Source organism: Gymnoscopelus microlampas, assembly GCF_963454915.1.
Source record: "Gymnoscopelus microlampas genome assembly, chromosome: 18".
NCBI classification, from domain to species: Eukaryota; Metazoa; Chordata; class Actinopteri; order Myctophiformes; family Myctophidae; genus Gymnoscopelus; species Gymnoscopelus microlampas.
In genome coordinates this window covers 19,761,735-19,782,158 of record NC_139955.1, presented here as the reverse complement: position 1 = coordinate 19,782,158, position 20,424 = coordinate 19,761,735, and the positions used below count along the sequence as shown (strand labels likewise).

The window sequence follows — 20,424 nt, the reverse complement described above, 5'->3', positions numbered from 1 at the left end:
TAGACCACTACTCCATCTCTCAGCTATTCTAGACATGTCTCTCTGTAATTTTGACTTGCTTTTTTTGTATTTTGGCCTTGAAAATGTCAAAGTACTACAACACTGAAGTATGGGAGGACTGGGATTTCAACATGGAACCTCTGTGCTGAGCGTCCACCCTTTTGACCACTACTCAATCTCCCCACCATTCCAAACAGGTCTCTTTGTGCTTTTGACTTGCTTTTTGGTATTTTGGCCTTGAAAATGTCAAAGTACTACTGTTACGACCTGACTCAAGGTTGCAACAAAAGGGAGACACAGGCACAGTTAAAAGTGTATAACATGTCTTTATTTAAATATAAACTACCTAAACAACAAACATAACACCTCAGTAAATATGAATGAGCATCAGTGTGAAGGCAGTGTATGGGTGCGAGTGTATGTGCAGTGTGAATGTTGTAAGGTGTAAACCAAGGTATGTTAACAAACAAACTGAGGAGAGAGGAGATGAGAGAATCTGACAGAAAGAGGACTGCTTTTAAAGCCCTCAGAGCAATAGGCTCAGGTGCTCCAGATCAGAGCTGATGGCCTCCCAGCTCCACCTACCAGGCATTCACCAGACCAGCACGCGACATTACAAAGTCTAAACCAGTTGTGCTATAAACACGCCCCCTTCTGTGGCCAACGCGGAAGTGCCTTTTTCAAACAACCGCGGACTATTTCTTTTCGCTGATAAAGTATAGTTTTGGACCATGACGGAGGCGCGCCGACTCAGCAGACCTTGAGGCCGAGGAGACGCGCCCGAGCGCCTCCAGGCGCGAGTGCCCGCGTCGACCGGCCAATGGTCTGCTAGTCGACTCAGCGCCGTTCGAGTTATGTACCGATAGGGACAGAATAGTAAATAATGTTTTGGTGAGAGCGTTTGCCCCAACTGTCACTCAAAGTGGCTACTGGCCAATCACAGCGCGTCCTTGCACAAGCGTATTGGCCAATCATGCACAACTGGTTTAGACTATGGAGTCACGCGACTAGCACTGGTAGACAGAGTGGGAGGGCGTCACACCCCCCTCCATAAAAACGGTGTCCCAACAGGAACACCGAAACAAGTGACCAACTCCCAAACTTCAAAACTCAATTTAACCCAAACAAACAAAACCTCCAAAAAACAGTAACTTTCACTTATCTATGGCCTGTTATAACCTGCCACTTTCCCTACACACCTCAGCAACTGGTACCTGGAAGCAAATTAAGAGGAGGAGCTAAAGAACCAGCCAGGGCAATACAGGGCACAAGACAAAATAAATTATTGTTAATCAATGGAATAGTGTATTCAACAATGTCTGTCACCACATTGTCCATCTCAAGTGTCAAATGTCCAGGCAGTCTGTGTACAATTTCACCAATGATCCCCACACACAGGCCAACTCCCATGCCAACGAGGGACCATACAAGCCAAGCACTACAGACTGTCTCAGTTGTAGAGACAGTTGTAGGCAAACCCAGATTCAAAGATTTTTTTTCAAATATACAAGCCATTATTTGTGCGGAATTACGACCGGTCTGCAGGAACCCAAATGAATTGTAGAATAAACATGACTTTAACAAACTATGGAACAACCAAATTAACTTATCCCCTCATCCAAGCCATTATGTTAGACTTTTAGTCAGGGGACGCACAAGTCCTCCTTGCCCTCAACAGGACACAACCAAAGGAGGCACCTTACCAACGAGTGAGCTCCTTTTAAACCAAGGCAACACACAACGGACAAGTGACATAACCCACAACGCATGCAAACAGAAAAGCACCGTTTGGACCATTTGTCACGTTCCCAAACCTGAATTCCGCACTTAGGCTCACCGGGCCAGCTTTAACACAGACAAAATTTTATACACTGATCAAACTGCCTCTGAAGTATATACAGACAATTATTGACACTACCATGATTCATTTTACACATAACCAAGAGAACATAGTAGCGCACATAACCCAGTGTGCCACTAGCTCTCCATAAAACAGGGACCCTAGGGTCACTGAAACCATCTTGATCAAACCAAAATGTACCATTAGCTCAATTAAGAAAATGCTGCCGACTCCCTATCCAGCTCAACCACAATCTCAGCAACTGACAGAGCCGAGAAGCGCTTTAAGAGAACAGGATTGACCCAGCTAGCATGGGAAGAACAGCAGATTTAACAGGTTAGATCTGAAATGTACTGTGAAAGGACAATCTAAGGACAAGGTGAGGGAGAACTGACAATTTATCTCTGAGAGTGCACAGGGCAAATCCCATGCAAACTTCAGAGAAACCAACACAATGACCACACAATCAGAACAAGGACCTCACCAAAACGTCAACTATGACGCTATACCGGACCTCAGGCATTACCGGTGTCCTCCTTGCTCTCAAGACTAAGGATACAGACACCACACCTAAGCACCAAACCCAAATGACTTCAGACGAAACTGAAATCCAAATGCGAGTCCAAATGTACTGCACCTCGGTACAATGTATCAAGTGTTTTTCCAATTGACATCTATGATATACTCCCTCACACAACCCTCAACTCCAGAGAGCCCTGCATGTCCTCCACACCAACAATAATTTCAGAACAAAATGATTTACCTGTCCAACGCAACATGACTACTTGAGCTAATGCACCAAAACCAATAAAAACAAGCGAAGTTATGCTTTTTATTTCACCAGAAGCAAAACTTCCCCCCATACTGCTACCGTAGCAACCACGATCAAGGTTACTAGGAAGACCACCCTTGCTCCCTCCCCGGTACATACAAGGATACAGACTCAATGACAGAGACAGAGTTTTCCCCCACCTGGCTAACTCACCCTAGTCTTCATGTGTCCTACTGGCGGGAGGTATTTATGCACTTGAGCCCGATGGGTAGATTGGGCAACCATGAAATGGCGACCCTCTCAAAGCCATGGATGTGCCCCCAGGGCCGCACGGAAGACACACAAAAATAAAAAACATTTAACCAAAATAATAAACAAATGAGTCCCCCTATCAAGGACACATTTCTTAAACCTATCAGGGGAATAGCTCCACACTTCCTTGTACCACCAGGGAGACAAGCACAAATCACAAAGCTCCTCTCTCCTCACCAAACTAATTTTCTCAAAAATAGAACAAACTCAACCAATAGCCAAACCAGACAATGTTTAACTTTACCAAAGTTACATACTGAAAATGTCTAACCTGCACCTGTATCTCCCATCAATTTAGCACTTACAGGTAGCACTAGTACTCAGCACCAGTACTCACCACTGGAGAACACTGCCCCTGAAGGGCCCAAAGTCCATTAAATGAAGATGACCAAAGTGCTAACAACCAGTTTTAAAGTGTTCTAGGGATAGAGATACACTTTGTCCTACCAAGTTGGACGAGCCCCCATTTGTTACGACCTGACTCAAGGTTGCAACAAAAGGGAGACACAGGCACAGTTAAAAGTGTATAAAATATCTTTATTTAAATATAAACTAACTAAACAACAAACATAACACCTCAGTAAATATGAATGAGCATCAGTGTGAAGGCAGTGTATGGGTGCGAGTGTATGTGCAGTGTGAATGTTGTAAGGTGTAAACCAAGGTATGTTAACAAACAAACTGAGGAGAGAGGAGATGAGAGAATCTGACAGAAAGAGGACTGCTTTTAAAGCCCTCAGAGCAATAGGCTCAGGTGCTCCAGATCAGAGCTGATGGCCTCCCAGCTCCACCTACCAGGCATTCACCAGACTAGCACTGGTAGACAGAGTGGGAGGGCGTCACACTACTTTGGACCACTACTCCACTGGACTGGGAGTCGAAACACTAGGGGATCTTTCGCTGATTCACAGCATATGTCTCTTAGTACTGTTGGAGCGATTTTTTGTATGTTAGCCTTCAGTTAGGTAAAGTTGAAAAGCAATGAACTTTAAGAGGACTGGGATTTGAACATGGAAGCTCTGTGCTGGGAGTCTGATCTCAATCCCACTACACCATCTCTAACTTACTATGAAATGTCTCTTAGTACTGTTGAAGTGTTCTTTTATATGTCAGCCTTCAGTTAGTAAAGTTGAAAAGCATTGAACCAAAGAAGAACTGGGATTTGAACATGGAATCTTTATGCGGAGAGTCTGATCTTTAGACCACTAGACAATTTCTCTGCCACTCACATCATATGTATCTTCATACTGTTGAAGCGTTATTTTATTTTAGCCTTTAGTTAGTAAAGTTGAAAAGCAATGAACCATAGAAAGACTGGGATTTGAACATAACATCTCTATGCAGAGAGTCTGATCTTTTGACCACTAGACCATCTCTCTGCCACTCACAGCATTTGTATCTTCGTACTGTTGAAGCGTTGTTTTATGTTAGCCTTCAGTTAGTAAAGTTGAAAAGTAATGAACAATAGAAAGACTGGGATTCGAACCTGGAACCTCTGTACTGGGAAGCGGATTACTAGTCCACTAGGGCACCTCTCCCTGGTTCACAGCAAATGTCTCTTAGTACTGTTGGAGCGCTCTTTTGTATGTTAGCCATCAGTTAGGTAAAGTTGAAAAGCAATGAACTTTAAGAGGACTGGGATTTGAACATGGCATTTCTGTGGTAAGGGTCTGATGATTAGACCACTACACCATCATTCAGTCTGTCATTGCAAATGTCTCTAGTATTGTTGAAGCGTTCTTTTGTATATTAGCAGTTAGGTAAAGTTGAAAAGCAATGAACTATAGGAGGACTGGGATTAGGCTAGGCTAAAAAACAGATAATAATCACATAGGCCTACTAACAGTCCAGTTGAATGTAAAATCTGATGTTTGGAAATGGATTAGATGTTTTCTAAATTATATAAGCGACACAATACACAATCAAAATAAAGTTAACATTTTAATTGGGTGTGGGGGGGGGGGGGGGGGGCAGTAAGGGACCTTGTTATAGGGGTCACAAAAGAGGTTGAGAACAGTGGTATATGGTATTCTTCATCTTCATATTTTAACCATTTAAGCCCTATACTTCCTCATACGAAATAGGGATGGCAGGGTTCATGTTGTTAAGTTGAGCATGATCACAGAAAGTTGACTACAACTTTTGGAGATACATTATCAAACAGATTATTTAACACCAACTTGAGTCAACACAGATGGTAAGGCAAGGTTACTGCTAAAAGATAGTTCTTCCAATCTGAGTGTAAGTTGTGTATCAGTACTCACCCTGTTCATGTAGTCAGCCAGAGTCCGGGCATTCCATCCCATCACCTCTGTCTTGGAAGGAATACTGTCAAAACTCATGATTATCTCTCTTCAGTATCTCATCCAGTAAAGAGACAAAAGTATTACTGGACAGCAGTAAATATTTCTTGATCACCGTAAGGAAGATGTTTTGCTTGAACCTTACAATACACCCCACCTTCATGTAAAGTTAACAAGTGGGCGAGTTCATAACTGTCTTGTGGTCTGAATAATGATGATTTGACAGGCAATGCAGCCTTGTCAACATGTCACTTGCTGTCCTTCCTGTGTAACATAATATGTTACACAGGAAGGAATATAAAAAAAAATAATTTAAAAGGGGAAGTGGCCACAGATGAAGAAGAAGATTATAGCTTGCATAACTGTACTGTATATACAGTCAAATAGACTGAGAGAGACCCTTTTGGGTCAATTTGTACACCCAGAATTAATAACACTCAGGATTTTACACTGTAGGTGGATGCCTAGCAGAGACTTTTCTTGGCATTTGCATGATGTATTGATGACCTATTCACACCTCTATGCACATAATTATTGCTACTTATTGAATTTGAACCTTTCTGCCACCTCACTGTAAGGCTTGTTTCAACTTCCTCTTATTTACAGTTGAAATAACTATGTAATCCTCAGGCCCATTTGTCGTTCAAGTTGTATTCAAGTTCCATCTTTTGTCATATTGTTTGAGTTAACACAGGTTTTTGAAAATTGTGTGTGTGTGTGTGTGTGTGTGTGTGTGTGTGTGTGTGTGTGTGTGTGTGTGTGTGTGTGTGTGTGTGTGTGTGTGTGTGTGTGTGTGTGTGTGTGTGTGTGTGTGTGTGCGCGTGCGTGTGTGTGCGCGAACATGCAGGCAGGTGTGTTTATTTGTGTGCTTGTGACCCAGCTCAGCCTGGTATCTCACACCCAAGTGACAGAGAAGGGTGCTGGGGAGAGGGGCTGATCAGGCCTTTCTGGGTGAATACAGTCACCATGGGGGGTCCACGTGGGATCATTCCTCCCCCATTCTGCCCTCATAAAGGCCCGCGTGTCCGTAAGACCCGTGGGCAGACAATTTGCCATCCGTCCCCCTGTGGACGGAACTCAACCCGACGTGCATTCACCGTATACGTTCGCAAAAAGACCCCGTGGCGACCTTTGGGCAGTAGTGAGAAAAACATTTTCCTCTGGTCCCTCTTTCTTCAAGAAAGTGTAGGTGGAAGTGACGTGGTAGAACAACAACATATACACGGAACCAGCATGAGACGCTCACATAGCAACACTGAACGCCAACATGACAACGAGATTTGAAGAACAACTTTTGTCACGTGCTGGTGATGTGAGAACCCAAATGCAGGACAGCCAGGCAAAGTGGTGTTCAAAACCCATTATTGGGTGTTTTAATACACGACATATGGTGAACATGAACATCTCAAGACAATCTAAAACATGTGACACAAACAATGACTCAACAAGGACTGACCGGGGAACAAGACTGATATACACATGAGGTGTTGTTACAATTGAGATACAGCTGGGGCAAACAGAAACATAGAACCAAGAAACCTAGACTAAGGAACAAACATAGAAATACAAAACCTAGACAATCAATCAGAAGAGAGTCTGTGACTGTGACAGTTCCGCACTATGTAACTTTTTCTCAATGAATACAATTATTTTTTTCCCAATCTGTATGGTAGAGTATGTTAATACAATATAACTTATACAATTGAGGTGGTTGTATTTTGTCTCCCTGCTCTTCTATTGAGACATTTAGATTGTGTCAAAGGTCATGTCTCATCTAGACACAGGATCTGACATGAATTTTGACTTGATGGTCAAGATTCAATTTATTCCCTGAGCAAATAGGCAGGCTCTATTAGCTCAATGGTAAAAATGTCAGCACTTGTGCAGGAAACCGGGTTCAAATCTGGGGTGTAGAGGGAAGTTACATAGTGCTGCTTCTACAGTTCTGTAAAGTAACCGCAGTTACTTGGCAGATTTTGATTATTAACAAAACATATATTACCTGACAAATGATGTATTATTATAGGTTCAAGTAGAATATAAAGCAATTAAAATCAGGCCCACCTTTACCAGAACATATTACACTCCAATCATTTGAAATGGGCCATTTTGCATAATTATAACTTTTATGTTGTGTGAGTAGGCCTATAGGCCTACAGTATTTTGATGGCAATAGTACTTTTACTAAAGTAATATTTTGAATGCAGGAGTTTTATTTATTCTACATTATGGTTTTGCTACTCACTTTACTTAAAGCATTGGTTCTCAACCTGTGGGTCTGGACTACCACGTGATTTTTGAGGGTATATATATATATATACAGTATACAGTATACAGTATACAGTATATATATATATATATATATATATATATATATATATATATATATATATATATGTCATAGCCAAAGATAGATTCGATGTACAGACTATGGACCAGATTTTATTGAACTTGATAAACTACCATTAACCACTTTGTGGGCCAACATATTGCAGCCTCTAACCAATATTTTTTTTTTATTATAATAGATCATGTAGTCCCCCCCACGCGCACACACACACACACACTCACAGAAAAATAACAAAACTCCTGCAAAGGTTTTTCAGACGTTTGTCTGAATTATTAAGGGGAAATATATATATATATATATATATATATATATATAATATATATATTATTATAATAATAATATAAACAGTTTGACTGCCAACCTCGACACTTGCTAATAGTCTACATCCAGTGGCCCAGCCTGACAGTGTTCTACATCCCTCCCTGGCGACGCTAATCCTGCCCCCTGGCCTCGGCCTGTCAACCTCGTCACCTCCACAGACTTTATTGCTCGATTTGTCTCACCCTTACACCGCTGTAAATCACCCATCAATACACCGTGGGCCGCTTTAATGTGTCTAAAATGCCTGTTAGGGCATTATAATTACAGCGGATTTGACTTGGTGTTGTTTTAAGAATAGGCTATTTGCTCTGAATGTCTTGACCACCAGGCTACTGACTGACCTCGGGAAATCGACGGATTGAGCCGAATACACATCGGTCGTATAGCCCAGTGGTTCTCAACCTGTGGGTCGGGATCCCCAGATGATTTTTGGGGGGTCCCCAGATGATTTTTGGGGGGTTCCCAGATGACAATTTAAGGACTTCTAAACCTTAAAAAAAAAGAAAAAAAGAAATGAAAATTAAAAAAGACCATTACTGCATGTAATCAGCAAACTATAGCCTACTCTAAAAACTGCTCAAACTGTGGTCAAATTGTCAAATAATATAATAAAGGCAGAAATTGTGAACATTTCCGATCAAGCTCACTAGGCCTTGCATTGCAGGCGTTGTGAGTTTGTAGGTCTGCTATTTTCAGTGGGAACTGAGTCAAACACTAAATTATAATGCCACAACTCTTGTCAGGGTGGGGGTCCCCAGCTCAAATACGATTATTTTGGGGGGTCCCCAGTTCAAATATGATTATTTTTGGGGGGTCACGGCCTGAAAAGCTTGAGAACCACTGGTATAGACTATTCGTATACCTAATCATAGGCCTATACGAAAATAAACCAAGGAATCATAATACAATATAATAATGGTCCTAATATCGTCTATATGTATTTGTCTATCAGTGACAGTCAGATGGAATTGGCTCGAGGTGAGCTCGCATGATGGATGGTGCTAAATTATAATATTGATCACAACGATCAATCACATGATCATCATCATCATCATATCCATAATAATCATATGGCTAAAGATTAACTCACGTGAGCCGATCGAGGCACGATTTTGTCCTCGGCGGTTTCGATGGTAGATTATAGCAATGCGTGAATGCGTGCGTGAAATGCCCCCCACATTCACACGCACAATGTGAAAGCCTTGTCAACACGCTAACCAATTAAACATCTGAACGTGTCAATGTGTGTGGTAGCATAGGCTAGCCCTGTATGTTCTTGTTAACTGCTACCCATTCCAAATGGAACACATAGGCTGCTTATCACAATAAAAGCAACCAACCAAAAATAAATAAATAAACAAATCGCCAGGCCTATGTGATGTGCAGCTAAAAGTCATATTGTGACTTATTGACCAAACGTCAACACCCCCCCCCCCCCCCTTACAGCCCCCAATGTCAAGATATTTGGGTTTCAGCCTCAAGTTGAATTATTGGGGATTATCGTCGCCTCTATTGTCATAAGGGCCGCATGATCCTCATCCCAATTAATGGCCCATCGACGGGTGACAAGTGGTTTTAAAGGATTTTGAGTGGATTACAGGGGATTTGATGATCCTAGTGTTAATCAATAATTAGGCGAGGGTTTAAACACTTATATCAAGTCAAATCCATTGAATATTAAATGATAGAAACTAGCAATTTAATGCCTGTTGATTATGACAGTGACAAGACAAATATAATCGTAATTACATGATCATGAAAAATAACACCATGTATTATCTGGTGTTGGTTAATAACCTAATAATATAACTGTTTAGGAGCCTCCACATGAGAATAATAAAAACAAACTTTATACAGTAGGGGTCTTCAACAGGGGATCCAGGGGGTCCTCAGAGTTACTACAGGGGGCCGCCAAAACTTTGTGTGATATGATTTTTTTTTTTTTTACATTAACCACTTGAACCTAGCATCCATCTGAGGAGAACTTTAGCTAAAAATATCCAAACTACAAGCTCACTGTGAGCTTGTAGATCGGCTATTTTTGGCAAAGAGGTATTAGTTATAGAGGGAAAAAAGAGCAGACCAAGTAAAAAAAAAGTTAATCTGAAACACAATTGCTTACAGTATAGAGTGCTTCATCTCTCTCTCAGCTAGGGGGTCCTTGGCCTGAAAAACGTTGAAGACCCCTGTTATACAGCATGACGCTCAAGCAGGCAGTATAGCCCCAAAAGAACCGCGTCGACATTGTTTCTCGTGTTTGCTTTTGCAGCATTCTTGCATTCTTGTCAATTCCAGACTGTTTTCGCACCAAGTTGTTCCCTTCGGAAACATCTATTAACCTATTATCACGGCCATGTCAATGTCGCCGCTGTGTGAGGTGCTATTTACATGACTATTATCTCCCCTTTATGGCTTCGTAGTCACCTTGTAGCTTATCTCCTATATCTCATAACACTGATGTCATTTGCTAAAGAACAAATTTCCGACCACCTCCAAATAGGCCAGAGCGTCACATTAACATTCGGCGCCTGACATGTAGGCTGCCATAAAACACATTATAATTAAACCTTTTTTTCTGTTTTGTTACTTCCTTAAGGTCTTGTGTGTGTGACTGACACTGTTATTTAGGAACTCAAGGATTTTTTATTTTTATTTTTCATGTAGCCTATATACTTTTTCATTTTTACTGGTGCTTCATTGGTCTTTTTAAATCTGTTAAGTTGTGGAGAGGTGCAAAATATGTATTATTATTTGTATTGTTTTGTATGCCCTGTGAGTGTGCATTATCCAACTCCTAGGTGCAGCCATTAGTCTGAAGGGGGACATATAGGAATAATAATAATAGCCATTATTATTAATAGCCATCAATAATAACAGTAATAATAATAAATAATAATAATAATTATTAGTAGTAGTAGTTTTATTATTACATAAGCCTAAGCCAAGATAACTTGGAAATGTCCCAATTCGTGGGAAAAGTCTATAAGCAGGCCTGGGAACGGCAGGTGAATGAATGAGGTTTAACAGTCTGTCAACTCTTTGAAGTGCCTCTATGCAACAACGTCTCCTATTCGTCGATAGGACACGTAGGGCAATGAATGTCCTCGTTGGGGCATTTTCACAGTCAAATGTTAGCGACGAGACAACCTGTCAATCAAATGGAACAACAGTATAAATATCATCAGTCTTCAGTCTCCTGACATTCAGTAGCCTTTCCCTCTCACGGGACACACACCTTGGATATATACTAACAAAGACACATATTTTTGGGATATTTGCCTTTGGACTATACAAACAACACTAGATACCATGGATCTAAAGCTTCACTTAATTCTGTCCATGTTCTGTCAGGTTCACTTTGCAGCAGCTTGGTAAGTCACACTTGTTCTCTTTATTTATTTATTTTTTACTTTTTGTTGTCCATTATCTTAAAATACAGCACATACTGTGATTTCGGCTTTATAAGATACTTCAACGGTTCCCAAACTTTTTGGCTCGAGAACCATAAGAGAAATGTGTCTCCCCATCCCGGACCCAAAGCTAGTGAAAATAGCAGATCTACAACCTCACAACAAGTCTCGATATGAGGCATTGTGAGTTTGTAGATCGGCTATTTTCACTATACTTCTTAAACATTTGTTTTCTAATTTATGGAATTTCTTATATTTTTTAAATATTCATCCATGACCATCTTTAGAAAAATCATAGATTTTTTTTGCAGAGGGGGAATGTTTGAAAAGAAAGAAAAAAAGAAAACGGGATATTTACTCGTGACCCACAAATAGGTCCCGACTTTACTTAAAATGTCTCTTTACTTTCCTTTCTACAGGTCGGTCAATAATTTCCTGATGACTGGACCCAAGGCCTTTCTGACCTATGCCAGCAGTGTGCAGGTGGGCGCACAGAACGGCATGCAGGAGTGTAAGCACCAGTTTGCATGGGACAGGTGGAACTGCCCGGAGAGTGCGCTCCAGTTATCAACACACAACGGTCTCCGCAGTGGTGAGGAGCTTGTTTTATTAATTATTCTTTTGCCAGTGGTGTAAAGTAACAGTAGAGTACAGTTACTCAAGTACAATGTTGAGGTGCTATTTTAAAAAGATTTTTATATATTTCAAAACTTGTGAAATGGGACATAATGAGTGGCCTACTTTCTACTTTTATACCAATACTTTTGGTATACTTTTACTCAATTACATTTAGAATTCCGAACTTTTACTTTTAACAAAGTATTTCTACATGGCAGAATATTGATACTTTTACTTTGGTAAAAAAAAACGTGAGTAGCCTACTTTTCCACCACTGACTTTTGCCAATGATGGCGTTGCCTAGGCCAGGACATTTGCGATTACGCATGGTTACGCACAGAGATTGGACACCACAATGAAGGCGTAATGGTACCACTTTTGATAGCAAAATAATATATTACACTTGGATAACATATATTTTCTTTGCAACTCAATTTATAGCCACAAGAGAGACGTCTTTTGTCCACGCCATCAGCGCTGCAGGAGTGATGTACACACTGACCAAGAACTGCAGCATGGGGGACTTCGACAACTGTGGCTGCGATGACTCCAAAATTGGACAAACTGGTACGTTGGCATATAGATCAGTGGTTCTCAACCAGTGGGTCGGGACCCCCAGGGGGGTCTCCACATGATTTTTTTTTTTTGGGGGGGGGGGGGTCCATAGATGACAGTGAAGTGACAATTTAAGGACTTTTAAGGCCTGTTTAATATACCTGAAGTAATCAACAGACTGTACTATAAAGACTGGTCAAACATTAGCCAAATAAATCATATAAGAAAGAGGCAAAATGTGTGAAAATCGCCGCTAAGCAAGGTGTTGTGAGCTTGTAGATCTGTTATTTTCACAATATTCATCTGTGGAACCGAAGATTTAATGCCTCGTTAACTGGGTTCCCAGTTCAAATATGATTATTTGGGGGGTCACGGCCTGAAAAGTTTGAGAAATGAACTGGGGACAATTCTTTATCTTAACATGAAATGAGAAGCAGGCCTATAACTCAGATCTTTTTGATTGTGCAGGTGGCAAAGGGTGGATATGGGGCGGATGCAGTGACAATGCTGCGTTCGGTGAGAAGATCTCCAAGCAGTTTGTGGACGCGCTGGAAAATGGACATGACTCGCGTGCAGCCATCAACCGGCACAACAACGAAGCTGGCAGATTGGTAAGTGGTTCATTACCTTTGAAATGATTAAACATACGTTAACTTCAATATAACTTAATGCCAAGTAAAAGCAGTATACACTGGAGAGTATATAAGTTGCCTGACATTAGTCTCCCATTTGTCTCCCGACAGGCCATCAAATCCACCATGAGGAAAGCCTGCAAGTGTCACGGAGTGTCTGGGAGCTGCAGCCTCCAGACCTGCTGGATGCAGCTGTCCGACTTCAGGGACGTGGGCACCTTCCTGAAGGTCAAGTACGACCAGGCGAGGACGCTGGACATGGACAAGCAGAGGCGCATGAGGGCCGGGAACAGCGCAGACAACCGAGGCGCCATCGCACACGCGTTCAGCGGCATCCCCAAGACGGAGCTCATCTACCTGGAGGCCTCCCCGGACTACTGCACCAAGAACCAGAGCCTGGGCTACCACGGCACGGAGGGCCGCGAGTGTCTCCGCGGACCCGCCGCCGGCAAGAACAACGGCTCCCAGTGGGAGAGACAGAGCTGCCGCAGGCTGTGCCACGACTGCGGCCTGAAGGTGGAGGAGAAGCGCATCGAGGTGGTCAGCAGCTGCAAGTGTAAATTCCACTGGTGCTGCACGGTCAAGTGCGAGAGGTGCACGCAGGTCGTTGCGAAGTATTATTGTGCGCGTCGGGAAAGAGCGCACAAAGTCAAACTAAACGGAGGAAGAAGGCCGCACAATAAAACCAATCGGAGGCAAAGGGCGCGCACTGGGCGCAAGAATTGACGGGCCGCCACTGACTTTTAAAGACAATTAATGTGAATGTCTCTGCAATCAATACACGACGACGAGTCTGGCCTCATCCTGGACTTGCATCAACTGACAGCCTTTCATTAAAAGACTTTTAATGCACTTTATATAACTTGGGGTGATAGACTATCATCTCCAAACTGACAACCTTTATTGTATTCAGGCCTACCAACTTCCCCATGGATTCACCCTCCCTTGTCAGTCAGTGTCACTGTGTTTACACGACAGTGTCACTGTCGCCTCGTTCGATGTTGTGTGTATGTGACGTTTTGTGTCAGATGTATTTTTGCATGATAAAACCTTAATAAATATTTTAATACTATGGCTCGCTCCGTCTCATTTGTCAACGTGCTGTGTGGATTCGTCAAGCTCTTTGAAATTGTGCTACTGTTATTTTGTATATTGGTTGGTGTGGTGGTGGTTCCCTGGCTCTGCGGGGATCCCGGGATCAAGTGATCCATCGTGGCCCTGGTGTCATGTGAGCCAGCGGGTGGAACATAAACTGTCTTTAAACGTGTCCCTTTGAAGTGCGCATAGGCGTTTCCTAAATCCATCACCCAATCAGCTGTGGATCACGGAAACAAAGCGTGGTTTCTCAGTCAAATATAAAGGAGAAGGTTGTGATTCAACCACCACGCAACATAACCAGAGCTCCTCTGTGCGGCCAACATCGCAGACTCAAAATGGTTGTTTCATTATTTTTGCTGGTATCACTTTTTTACCACAACGGCTGTCTGGTAAACGCTTGGTAAGTCTTTATTTATTGTAGTTCGTCTGTGGATTTGTAGTGTTATATGTATAGTCTACATGCAGTGGTGTAAAGTAACTAAGTATATGTACTCAAGTACTGTACTTAAGTTTAAAAAAAAATGTTTTTACTTTACTGGAGTATTTCCAATGTTCAGTACTTTTACTCCACTATACATCTCAGAGGCAAATATTGTGCTTTTACTCCACTACAATTATTTGAAAACGTTATAGTTCTTTGTAGATTTGGATTAATATAACAAAATATACATTACCCACTTCAGCCCTATTTTGGCCATTTGAAAATAGATCTACAAGCTCACAATGCCTCACATTGCGAGGCATTGTAGATCTGCTATTTTCAAAAGGTTTTATACATTTGAAAACCTGTGAAACGGGACATTCTGTATAATGAGTACTTTCCTTTGGTACTTTAAATACATTTTGATGCCAATATTATTGTACTTTTACTCAAGTAAATTTTGAATAGCGAACCTTCACTTATAACAGAGTATATTGCTGTATTGATACTTTTACTTAAGTAACAAAAGTGAGTACTTGTTCCACCACTGCCTACGTGTATCCTTATAATTTAATTGTTCTCTATTTTAAATTGCGTGTTGTGTGTCTTGATCATTTCAGGGCAGCAAACAACTTTCTGATGACAGGACCCAAGGCCTATCTGACCTATACCAGCAGTGTGCAGGTGGGCGCACAGGCCGGCATGGAGGAGTGTAAGCACCAGTTCGCTTGGGACCGGTGGAACTGTCCGGAGAGTGCGATCCAACTGAAGGGACTCAGAAGTGGTACGTTTCCAAATAACAAGACACACATTTGGTGTAATTTATACGACTATAGGAATTATTATTTCAGTTCATAGCGTTATCTTAAATGTATGACTAAATACAGACATAATTGAATATTTTATTTTATTTTATTGTTTTTTACGCACGCGTAAAATTGCTAGATGGACGGTGCGTAAAACAATGATAATGCAGACTGAAGGCTGATCAGCTTCTTTCTTTTCCCTCAGCCACCAGAGAGACGTCTTTCGTCCACGCCATCAGTGCAGCAGGTGTCATGTACACGCTGACCAGAAACTGCAGCATGGGGGATCTGGACAACTGCGGCTGTGATGCCTCCAAGAACGGCAAGATCGGTAATTAAGCGCATATAGGCCTATTTCTTTAACGAGTTTTCATGGTGTAGCCTATGTAGCCTCTTAATACGTTTCCCGATGCTAAATGAGATGATCCTTTGCCTGCAGGAGGGACTGGTTGGCTGTGGGGCGGCTGCAGTGATAACGCCGAATTCGGGGAAACCATTTCCAAACAATACGTGGACGCTTTGGAGACCGGCCAGGACTCCCGAGCAGCGATCAACCTGCACAACAACGAGGCCGGACGGCTGGTGAGTTGAACGACAGTGTGGTCACCTAGTTGATATAAATAATAAACAATCTTTAAATTAACCTCCACCTTTTTATATTTTATGCTTCTACAGTATAGGCTACCTCACTATTTCAGAGGCAAATTAAATATATATATTTTTAAGATTATTAATACAAAACGTACATGAAGTGTATTATTATAGGTTATGCTGAAGTAATAAACACATGAATGCAACAGGCCATTCAATTTATGTTGATGCCAATACTTTTGTACTTTTACTCGAGCAACATTTGAAACATTGAGTATTTGTGGTTTTCTACATTTATAGTAGCCTACTTGGCTAAAACATACGAGTACTTCTTCCACCACCGCCAGTGCCTAACAGAGATGTGATTTATTTCAGGCTGTGAAGGCCACCATGAAGCGCATCTGCCGGTGCCACGGCATGTCCGAGAGCTGCAGCGTTAAGACCTGCTGGATGCAGGTGTCCGACTTCAGGGACATCGGCAACTACCTAAAGGCCAAACACGACCAGGCCCGCAGACTGAAGATGGACAAGAAGAAGCAGATGAGGTCCGGCAACAGCGCCGACAGCCGAGGCGCCATCGCGGACGCGTTCAGCGGCGTCGCCCGGACGGAGCTGATCTACCTGGAGGACTCTCCCGACTACTGCAGCAGGAACGTCAGCCTGGGGCTCCACGGCACCGAAGGCCGCGAGTGCCTGCAGAACGGAGACGGCGCGACGCACCGGGAGAAGCGCAGCTGCCGTCGACTGTGCACAGACTGCGGCCTGAGGGTGGAGGAGAGGCGGGCGGAGGTGGTCAGCAGCTGCAACTGCAAGTTCCACTGGTGCTGCAAGGTGAAGTGCGAGGACTGCTCCCAGGTCAGGGTCAAGCACTTCTGTGCCAAGAGAGACACTGGACACGTCTATAAAAGGAGACACCGCGGACATAAACACACTAGAGCTTTGGTTAATGAAAGCTGATTTTTAAAAAAAAAGAAGAAATCGCGATATTTCACGCATATTTGCACTTTTTATGGTTCTCTCCTTGATGTTTAAGAAATGTATCACCAAATCTATTTATGCACCGTGTACTTTTTCTTTTTTCAATAAAATACAATATAATGTCCTTTTGTCTGGATACACAAATGATTATTTATTTCCTAAATTCGCATAGTCGATACTAACTTATTTTAAACTATAGGCCTATAGGTGGTTTAGGCTTAGTGCCCATCACAATAAGAATGAGGTGGTGAATACACTTAAATGAGGGATTACATGGGTAACATGGCGCAATTCACACCTCAACAAGGTGCTGATCCTTGCGTTGATCTCCAGCACTTTGAAGATGACATGCGTTGATCCGTTCCAAAACGAGCGAGGCTTTGAAGGACAAACTAGGGGGCGCGGTTCGACCGCAAATGAGGTATTTGGCATGTTAATCCAGGCCATCATCACACCCCATGCCTAGAGCCAGAGATCAACACAAACGCATTACAATAAAATCAAAGCACAGGGGAAACCAAGATGACAGTCTGCACTGGTTCCCAAACTGTTTAGCTCGAGACCCAGAAGAGAAATTTGATGTATCCCCAATCCCCATGGCACCCAAACTAGTGAAAATAGCAGATCTACAAGCTCACAATGCGTTACAGTTGTAGATCTGCTATTTTCACTACTTCTTAATTTTTAGAATTTTCTAATTTATGGAATTTAAAATAAATGTATTTATTTATTCATGAAACTCTTTTGAAAAATCATTGCTTTTTTTTTAAATTCATGAACATCTTTGATTTTTGGGGGGGAAATGTTTTGAAATTATAATAATTAAAAACAAAACGTAGGAACCAAAACAAGAAGGGATATTTAGGCCTACTAGTGACCCATGAAAATGTGTCCGCGACCCACAAATGGGTGGCACAAAACCCTTGGGAAACAGTGTGTAGACAGTGTTTGTCTTGAGGCAGCGACACACGATGCAGCTTGCCAACCAACCAGAGCTGATTTTCAAGGTAAAAGCGACACCGTCATAGGCTATAGTATCAGCCCAGCTATTTTCGAATATCTGATTTATAGGGTTAACGTGGTTAAACTGACTGCCATTAAATGCTATTATCTAATTTTGCTGTGGTGGACACTGCACGTTGAGAACAACTGGGTGACAGGACTTCCATAGCAAATATTTTCCTTTTTTTTTTTTTTTTTTTTTTTACATACTTAGGCTAATGTGTTGCTCATCAACTAGACCAGGAGACCTGGTTCTGCCAGACCCCTAGTGGTTGAAATCTGAATGGCTGGGTAGGAAAAGAGGGACAGACCGACCGACAAAGCCTCCTGTAGGCCGACCCCCTGGGTGACGTCTGGCAAAAAGTGCATATGTAGAATGACACCCACTCATCACTCATTTAAGGTTACCTCCTCTCTGGCCTGTCCCCCCCCCCCCCCCCCCCCCCCGGACCGAATTCTCCCAAAAAATATCCCTCTCTGCTGGACATGTCATAAACCTGCCACCGTGTCTCGGCTGAATGAGTGATGCATGGATGTTTACGTTCACCAGGGCCCAGGGGGTCCGTGCCTGAGGGAAAGAAGCGTGAGGGTTTAACTGGATGGAGGAGGGAGGAGGGGCTCTTCCGAGGGGAACCCCATATCCCGCTTGACCCTGGGGGGCTGTTGTGCTTATGAGCTTCAGGCGGTATTACATAAACTACAATCTGGTAGGTGTCCTCCTACCCGACGCCAGGGTCTAAATGTATCAATGAATGAGTATAGGGAGACCACCTCCAACTACTGCACATGTGCTAGTTATATTAACCACTTAAAGGGGGTGTAAGTGTGTTTTTTTGTGTGTTAAAATTAGTGTTAAATAGCTCTATATAATTGCTATAGAGTGTGTCCCCAGCATCTCTCCAGCTCTTAGCAAACAGAAAATGAATTTCAGGACGGGATACCCATTTCTTCCAATCAGGAGAGACTCTCATACAGGATAAACAAATTAAACTGTATTGCTGAAAAAAGAAAAAGAAAAGAGCAGACAAAAATGGAATATGAAGCTGATAAACGGGTTCTCTTCTCTTTCTTGATTGGATTAAATTAGAGACCCACCTGAAAATGTATTTTCTGTTTATTAAAGAGCTGGGGAGACCCCTGTTATTGAATAGCCTATAGAGCTTTCACTTTTTTTTACAGACAACTTTTGTTTTATGTACGATAAATCACCTTTAAATCCTATTTTATTAAATATCAAACATTTTCCCAAAAAGTTTTCAAAAATGTCAATATTTTCACCCAGCCGCATTCCCAAAATAGGGACGCCGTGTTGAAAGTTGTTCACATACTTTTGGTTAAATAATGTTTTATTCAGGTTCCGAATGGCAGCTTTAAGATCCAGTGGTGTTGATGTAAATGCCATGGAGAGCTGCCGTAGATTAGGACAGACTTTATGTATTTATCAATCCTCAGAAAATATGAAGATGCAGCCTCCAATCTGACTCTAATATAAGGTGATGTTTCAATCAAAGACAATAATGACACACATACAGAGGGAATTACCACCACAAACCTCATTCAACTTCAAAATAATACCTCTTTTATGCTTTGGCTTTGCCGTACTATGACGTAGGCCTACTCCACCGAAAATAGCAGATCTACAAGCTCACAATGTGTTGGATGCTATGAGCTTGTGAGCTTCTTGTAGGTCTGCTATTTTCAGTGTGAGACCATACCACAAAGTATAAATCGGGTTTAAAACAGAACAAATGATATGCTGGCAGAGTGGCATTGTAAAATGACAGACCACAACCCTCCCCTTGCTGTCCATTGGCCTGCCTGCCCGTGGGGGGGGTGCTTCTGTTTCCCACAAGACCCTGCTGTGTGCTAATGAAGGCTGGGCCCAGTGGTGAGCCTCACTGGACCGCCCCTAAACTCTGCTTGTCCCCAGGTCCACTGCTGTTGCCATACTGCATGGTCCCATATGACAGTGGTTCTCAACTTGTGGGTCGGGACCCCCAGGGGGGTCCCCACATGTTTTGGGCGGTCCCCAGATGACAGTGAAGTGACAATGTAAGGACTTTTAAGACCTGACGACAACAACAAACAAAATTAGCAGCTACAATAGAAGGAACGCTGCCTCCCTTCGAAGTCTCCGAAAATGGATTCAAACGTCATTCCAAATAAAACCCGAGGAGTCCCGTCAGCTTAGCGGTTTAGCTTGTGCCCCCCCCCCGCCCCACCCCGGCCTTCATTTCACATGATTGTAAAGTTTAACGTTTTAATCATTAATGTAATTAATGTTTTTCCTCACACATGAATTAATAAATCACAACATATAATACGATTATTTATTTTATTTGATTTGATTTGATTTGGAATGACGTTTGCGGTGTTTCCCTAGGATGAGCGGGGTGCAGGAGCGCTTGTCTTCAG

General features: G+C 42.3%; 3 protein-coding genes across 3 annotated transcripts in view; 2 read left to right on the top strand and 1 right to left on the bottom strand.

The window, feature by feature from the left end:
• The window catches only part of lcp2b (lymphocyte cytosolic protein 2b), a 37,456-nt gene extending 32,090 nt beyond the window's left edge, over positions 1–5,366 (bottom strand). The window contains exon 1 of the mRNA XM_084041699.1: positions 5,189–5,366. Within this exon, the coding sequence (XP_083897825.1) occupies positions 5,189–5,266 (78 nt within the window). The 5' untranslated portion in view covers positions 5,267–5,366. The remainder of the gene's footprint in view (positions 1–5,188) is intronic.
• A 5,841-nt stretch (positions 5,367–11,207) lies between these two features.
• On the top strand, positions 11,208–13,839 carry LOC311033960 (protein Wnt-8a-like; the record flags this gene model as incomplete). The annotated part of the gene is made up of 5 exons (XM_084041698.1): positions 11,208–11,269; positions 11,728–11,900; positions 12,368–12,493; positions 12,950–13,092; positions 13,225–13,839. The coding sequence occupies 5 exons, from the start codon at positions 11,208–11,210 to the stop codon at positions 13,837–13,839; spliced, it is 1,119 nt and encodes a 372-aa protein (XP_083897824.1).
• A 345-nt stretch (positions 13,840–14,184) lies between these two features.
• On the top strand, positions 14,185–16,986 carry LOC311033959 (protein Wnt-8-like; the record flags this gene model as incomplete). Its single annotated transcript, XM_084041697.1, has 5 exons — positions 14,185–14,252; positions 15,253–15,416; positions 15,644–15,769; positions 15,878–16,020; positions 16,405–16,986. The coding sequence occupies 5 exons, from the start codon at positions 14,185–14,187 to the stop codon at positions 16,984–16,986; spliced, it is 1,083 nt and encodes a 360-aa protein (XP_083897823.1).
• Between the last annotated feature and the right edge of the window lie 3,438 nt (positions 16,987–20,424).